We start from the raw sequence: 7636 nt of genomic DNA on the forward strand, positions 1-7636 counted from the left end.
TTTAACAAGGCTCGTTGGCCTTAAAACCGGCCTTAAAATCGGCCTTCATAGGCTACAGCCTTCATAGACCGCGAGACTGCGTCCTACCAAGTGCGTGGTCTCTGAATCAAGACACAGCCATTATAGGCCTACTGTAGAGCCGATTGGGGGTATTATATCCAGAGGTGTGTATGGTGTAGAGTCAATAGGCTGTTTAACCAGCGTTATTACTGATCTCACCCTCTAATAACTCTAACTCATAACCAATATGTGAAGATAAAGTGCTAAATAAGTACTTTTCAATCTGATTCTCCAGCCAAGTAGCCTATAGTCAAAGTGGCCGAAAAAAGTGTCTGACAGGCGGGCACAGGCAGAGTGTAATGCCCCTCCTCCTGCTTGGTGCTTAGTGCTCGTGAGAACACATGTAGTTTATCCGCTCCAACCACTTGATGGAAACGCACCTCATTCGCATTTCTCTTTTTCTTTATTTTTTCTTTCTTTCAAAAGATTCACTGGCTGGATTTGACGAACAGTTGGGTGTGTTAGTGAGTTCATTTTTTTTGTGTGTGTGTGTGTGTGTGTGTGTGTGTGTGTGTGTGTGTGTGATTGTGTGTGTGTGTGATTGTGTGTGTGTACGTGTGTGTGTGCGTGTGTGTGTGTGTGTGTGTGTGATTGTGTGTGTGTGTGTGTGTGATTGTGTGTGTGTGTGTGTGTGTGTGTGTACGTGTGTGTGTGCGTGTGTGTGTGTGTGTGTGTGTGTGTGTGTGATTGTGATTGTGTGTGTGTGTGTGTGTGTGTGCGCGTGTGTGCTACGTGTTCTGGTTTTAAACTTCCTCATCATGCTATTCCAGGTCAGATGATGTGTACTTTGTTGTTGTCATGGTTACTGTGCCTAACAGATCATAACAGATTTTGGTTCAGACAATAGGTTTCTACCAGGACACCAGCCAACTGTCATCCAGGTGTTTCCTGTAAGCAGTGACATATGATTTTCTGACACTCTGGAACTGTCAGCCCAAGTACAGAACTTAACTATGTTATCATACACACAGCCACGCAAGCAGGCACGCACTTACACACACACACACACACACACACACACACACACACACACACACACACACACACACAGCGCATGCACGCACACTCACGTTTAGGAGTACATTTGACAGTGGCGTGACATCTGTGTGGGCGGGCCTGCACTGACACAGAAAACACACACACCTGTGTGTTTTTATCTCTCCATTTCCTTGACTGGAGGAATGTTTTATTCATCTTTGTTGTATAAGTTTTACTAAAAAACATTGACACATGGAAAGTCCCGTACCAAACAGGTCGGTCGGCTCTGCATTCTATGTCAGAGCAAAGATGTATATAAAGAATCATCTTCCTTTCCCGACACACACACCTGTCGGACATCACACCTGTCGGAGACACCACAGCAAAGGTAACATTGAATTAATGAACTGCTTTCATATTTCCATTTTTCAATGAAGTCTTAACACTGCAGGTGAAAAGGGTCAAATGTTTAACTTATAGATATCATCAAGACACTTTGACTGTTGATTACTGACATTACAACTGTTATTGTTTGTAGATTTGGGATGAATATACAAATGTGTCAATATATTTAATTCTTACAAAAAAAATTAGTGTCAAAAGTTATCACGAGAGATTTTGGATGCAGCCTTTTTTCTTTTTAAGAATCAAAAATTTAGAATATTTATTTTTTCAGCATGTTCTAAGGAGAAAATTGATTAAATAATTTATCAGACGATTACCAAGGTTGAAACCAATCTTTACTAAATACAAGTAAAAGTTTGACCATAAATTCATGACACCTTTTTGTCTTTTTATTTTCTGCTTAACATTTACCTTAAAGCTGGGGTGGAGAATTTGGGGAGAAAATAGCAGTTGGGATAGAGATTTGAACAGTTGACAGTCCCAACAGCCAATAAGAACAGAGAATAGGATTTTTTTTTTTTTTCTTAGAATCGGAGCCTCGCTCTGATTGGTCAAAGTGTACCGCTCATGTTAATTTTCACCAATCAGAAATCACATACCCCACCTTTAAGTTAAAACAATATCCTTAGAAACCTGTAAAGTAGAGTACGCCATGTTAGTTTGTTTTATTTTGTCTTTTGTTTGTGTGTTCACTTCTTCACACTGTGTTTGTGTTTTTAAAAATAAAATCCAAAAATAAAGTATTTAAAAAAGAAAAGTTTGACCATAAATCACTTTTTTATTGTAATGTTTTTTTTCTCCCTACAGATGGCATCAGGTTCCCACTTGTCTTTCTTCCTCTGTCTGACCAGCGCACTGCTGATTTCAGGAACTGTAAGTGACATTTAAACATTTAAATCTCCTTTAGGTAATAAACAGTTGTATAAAATGTTTGCTCAAACTACCTAAATACTGTGTGCCTACTTGGTCTGTTTGAATATGAGAACAACATTAATGAAGGGTTGTTACCAGGGTTGTGTTTACTACATTATCAGCGCTGCTTCACAAACTCCCAATGAGTTGACAGGGGAAGAAGTAAAGCAAAGCTTCCCCAGGGAGAAATCAAGTTCGGCTAACTAAAGCTACTTAGAAGAAGGAGCTACAATATGGTACAAGGTCACTGAGACCTCACTACACGTAAGGTCACAGTAACCTTTGACCTCCAGAATCTATTCAGTTCATCTTTGAGTCAGAGTGGACATTTGTGCCATGTTTGAAGAAAATCCCTCAAAGTGTTCATGAGATATTGTGTCCATCATGATATGTTCAAAATGTAATTAGTTTATATGTTAATGGACTAACAAACTAACCTCTTATGTGTGTAGGCTGCATCCTGTCTTCCTGGCTGGGCTGAACTCGGATCTCGCTGTTTCATCTTTGGTGCCAAACCCAGCAGCTTCGCTGATGCAGAGGTACGTAGTTTATCAATTAAAATTCAATTCAAAAAGCTTTATTTTATAAAAATATAAAATAATACAAACAATTATTTACATGAAATAGTAGACTTGAATTATTACAAGAAACACATTTAAAATGAAATATAGAAATGGTAATAAAAGTTATGATTATTTCAATTAATCCAAAGAAATGTAATGCTTATTAGGCTTAGGTATTGCTTATTGAGCATTAACTAAGCCTTACACAAATGAAAACTTTAAATCTTTACAGTTTAAATAATTTCAGTTACTTCACACAGATTCCGTAATATTTTCTTTAATGAAAGAGTAAAAACAATTTTTTTTATTTATAACACACCAGTTTTGTTTAAATAAACAAAAATTATTGAAAATCAGAAGTTTGCTTTAATAGATACATCTTTTTATTTTATATTTTATTGATAACATTTCCAAATGTAATATTTATCTGTGTAAATATTCTGTAATTATATTATATATATATTCTGTCCGAGAATGTTTGTATTAATTGCATAATTTACAAAATGCTTTTGTTTCTCTGTCTCCTCCATCAGTCCGTCTGCCAACGATTCGGTGCGCACCTGGCCTCAATCCACAATCAAGACGAGCACTATTTCATCAGCAATCTGATTTACCAGAAGTTTGACAACTTTCCCAGGACCTGGATTGGGTTAACTGATGCAAAAAAGGTGAGATATTTTAAGTAGACTTGTGTAACTTGTTGCTAAGTAATAAACTAACGTGTCCCTAGAAATTATATCTCCCTAGAAACGTAACAACCTCACTGAAAGATGACACATTCTCACTATATAAGGGCTGGATTAAAAGGAAATCATGTATTATATAAAACTATAAAAATGTGTGCACACTTTTGAATGTGCCTACCACCTGTTGCTAACTATCACCCTGGCATTTGTGGCGCCCCCTTTTGGCCGGGCTGAAAATCCTTTGTGAGTGAAACTATTGCTACAAACGTGATGAAGTACTACATTTTGTGATGATTGGACATTTGGTCAAACAGTTAAGGCAAATTAAAAGTTAAGCTCTTTCCCTTGGAAAGACGTTTTGGTCAATGGTGGTCATGTGTCTTGACAGCTAAGGTACAATTTCAAACTAGTTGGACATAAGGGGTGAGGGGCGTGGCCTTTCAAACATTGAATTGTTAAGGTGAATAGTTTTTTGCCCATCTGAAATAAAACCATAACATACTGATTTAAAACCAATAATGTTTCCAGGAGGGACGGTTCACGTGGACTGACGGCTCGAGGACTGACTTCCTCCCCTGGTCTCATAATCAACCTGACAACTATAAGGGAAATCAGGACTGTGGATCCATGAACTTCCATGGTAAATATTATCTCCTGATTTCCTGAGGCTTTTTCTTATTGACAAGAAACACGGGTAAAAACTGGGTGAAATGATGTGTTTTATTTACTACTGTTCACACACACACTGTTGCCCTTTTATAAATCACATGATCCCTGTTTAATACAGAAGGGATTTTTATTTTATACTTGTTTGAATGGTTCTTGGCCATAAAAGAAAAGCCATCCTATGGCGGGATTATGTTTGAGTCAAGGCTACTACTAAATCGAAAATCTCCCACCCACCAAAAACTAAAAAGGGGAAACAGGACAAATTGCTAATTTAGGGGACTCGGGGACTGACAGATTTCCCGGGCTTCTTCTTATCGGCCCTTTTCTAACTTGTAAAGCAAGTGGTGGACATTTTCTTTTGCTTTGTTTATTATTGTTTGTAAATGTAACTTTGTCTGTCAACTTGTTTCATCATTTTCACTCAGAAATTATTTTCTTCCTAAAGGACCCGTGTGGGATGACACCGGATGCGAGAAAAAGTTTCCGTTTGTCTGTGCCAGGACTCAATGATGCCTTTGGCCGTCCGTGATCACATGATCACATGGAACATGGCTATGTCACTTCCTCTATGGTGACATCACGGTCTCTTCTATGTCATACTTTGATTATAAACAAACTACTTCTAATGATTCCAGATCAGAATCCTCAGAAATCAGTAAAAACAAATATAACTCTTTACCTATCCTGACACTTTACTAAAGTGAAGATCAGGTTTGTTAACGGATGGGAACAGGTTTCTCTTAATTTGTGTCATCCATTCATTTAAAACTCAATCAATGCAAAATAAAAATAATAAAAAAAATAACCTGCAAGTGTATTGTGTGTGTGTTGGGATTATGAAGGGGGCTTGTTAAGTTATTATCAAATGTAGATAATTACTCATTTCTGTGAAGGTATTAAACAAAACTCAAATGTTTGTAACAAATGAATCAGTTAATTGATTGAAAATATTCAACTGTCAGGGCCATATATGAAGAAACATGATAGTAGAGTTTGAAGAATGTGGACATATTCTTTTACAAACAGTATGTAACTTTCATGTTTAGTTTGTCAGTAACATGGTAATCAAAGGAGCTACGAGGAACTATGAAGCTGTTGATTCTAGCGGCAGAAGTCGATTGATTGAAAAGATTCCTCTGTAAATATAGAATCATAATTGTGAAGTTTTTATATTGTGGAAATACTGTTTTACATATGTTGTTTATTAGTTACATTAGTCAGTAAGGATGAGTATTTGTACTTGTTTTCTTAATTAGCTTGAATCAATCTTGTGTAGACGTCACAGATGCAACTATATTGGTAATGAAATAATTCTATCATATGTGCTGCATATGTGCTGCAGTGTGCTGTGATTTACCCACCTTTTTACCGGGGGCTGCTGTGGTGAAATGTGTAGGGCTGTAGTCCACTGGTTTACAGGGTTGGTGGTTCGATCCCCCGTCTCCCCGCCACATGTCCGAGTGTCCCTGGGCAAAGAGACACTGAAGCCTAAATGTCTCCTGATAGTTAGCTTGCACCCTGCGTGGTAGCTGCTGCTGCTATCGGTGTTCTGAAACAGTCAGATTTTTCCTCTGATGATCATAAATTACATGTAACAGCAAACGAGACCATCAGTGCAAAGAATGCTATTTTTATATAGTTTTTCTTAATGCCTTTGTCATGGGTATACGCTCACCCAGGAACAACAGCTGGCGTGGTAAAAACACTACCGCTATTGTCCAAAGGGGGCGCTAGAATTAACACACACTGAAAGTTCCTCGGAGCAACTTTAACTCTTATATCTTTATTGTATCCTGACCAAGTTCACACATCTTAACTCTGTCAACTTAAAAACAAGATGTGATGTTAAATCTGGGCTTTTCTAGGCTATTGAGACCATTTGACTTTAATTTTTTTTTATCTACTCAAAAATCATTTACTCTTGTTTGAATAAATTGCATATTTTTGCAAAGCTATCTGAATAAAACCAAGCAGATCTGTTGATCAACTGAACAGTCAGAACTGTCACTCATTGTTTTTGCCTCTTCAGTCCTGAGAGATGTTCTCCATGTGGTGAGACGCCCTGACACTCTCATCCTTCTGACAGATTATTGTTATAAGGTTTCCCCAACTGTATTAATGTATTGTTTTGTCCTGTGTGTGTGTGTGTTACACAGACAGACAGACAGACAGACAGACAGACAGACAGACAGACAGACACACACACACACACACACACACACACACACACACACACACACACACACACACACACACACACACACACACACACACACACACACACACACACACACACACACACACACACACACACACACAGACCCAGACACACACACACACACACAGACACACACACACAACCTCAACCAGTCTGTCTGTCGTGTATGTCTGTGTGTGTGTGTGTGTGTGTGTATGTGTGTGTGTGTGTGTGTGTGTTACCTGTCTGTGGGTAGGCTGTCTTCACTCTCCACTTCTTCCTGATGTTTACAAAGGTAAAGTGGGTCACGACATCATTTCTATTTTGTAAAACACTTTGAGCATTTATTTAGTGGCATCAAGTGGAACATTTCTAACGCTCCCTTGCTAACTCCTCTCTTGGAAACACATGAATAGATATTCTATAATCAGTTATAGTGTTAGCGTCGGCAGGACATTTAAGCAGTGGCCGGACATCAGTACTCAGGCTCAGACAACCAAGGCCGTCCCTCGGGCTATTACTATTAACACTACAGGTGATACTCGTATTATTAGACTATCATGGAAAATTAATTGTAATTGAGGCAAGAATTCATTCAAAAGGGGCCCAAACCAAGTACTGAGTACATATGGATGATTATACTTTAAAGAGTGCCGACATTTATGTATTTAAAATCCCTTCTTTATTGATTTCATGTAATATTAAAATTTTCTGAGATTTTGAATTTGGGGTTTTCATAAGCTGTTAGCTATTATAATCAAAATTATAACACAAAGGCTTGAGATATCTCACTTTGCATGTAATTAGTCTATATAATATATTATTTTCACCTTTTAAGTTGAATTACTGAAATAAATGAACTTTTGCACGATATTCAAATTTTCGAGTTTCACCTGTATAAACACTATCAACCCTTCTCCACCTCCTCCGTTCTCTGCCAACCATAATCGCTGCATGAACATGAAATTCATCAGTTTGGACTGAATCGGTCCGGTCATCATCTTTTGAGTTTAGTTTGCTTTATTCTGATTACAGATTCACAACATTACACACGAGTAAAAAACACAAACAATTTAAAATAAAAAGTTCTCATCCTAATTTTTACATTGACATTTCTTATCAATAGTGCTGATTATCAAAAAGGTGTTTTTTGTTGAGGCATTACA

At 37.7% G+C, this 7636-nt stretch overlaps 1 protein-coding gene across 1 annotated transcript; it reads left to right on the plus strand.

Moving 5' to 3' along the window:
• Positions 1–1342: 1342 nt before the first annotated feature.
• On the plus strand, positions 1343–5238 carry LOC307266787 (galactose-specific lectin nattectin-like). The gene is made up of 6 exons (XM_080048893.1): positions 1343–1426; positions 2251–2316; positions 2808–2894; positions 3452–3586; positions 4133–4244; positions 4719–5238. Exons 2-6 carry the CDS (start codon positions 2251–2253, stop codon positions 4781–4783), a joined length of 465 nt encoding a protein of 154 aa, XP_079905019.1. The 5' UTR covers positions 1343–1426; the 3' UTR covers positions 4784–5238.
• Positions 5239–7636: the final 2398 nt, after the last annotated feature.

The sequence above is a fragment of the Ammodytes marinus genome, assembly GCF_949987685.1.
Source record: "Ammodytes marinus genome assembly, chromosome: 2".
NCBI classification, from domain to species: Eukaryota; Metazoa; Chordata; class Actinopteri; order Uranoscopiformes; family Ammodytidae; genus Ammodytes; species Ammodytes marinus.

Coding starts and splice junctions, on each gene's coding strand:
- LOC307266787 (XM_080048893.1), top strand. CDS start 2,251: ATGGCATCAGGTTCCCACTTGTCTTTCTTCCTCTGTCTGACCAGCGCA. Junction 2,317..2,807: donor CACTGCTGATTTCAGGAACT/GTAAGTGACATT, acceptor TTATGTGTGTAG/GCTGCATCCTGTCTTCCTGG. Junction 3,587..4,132: donor GGTTAACTGATGCAAAAAAG/GTGAGATATTTT, acceptor TAATGTTTCCAG/GAGGGACGGTTCACGTGGAC.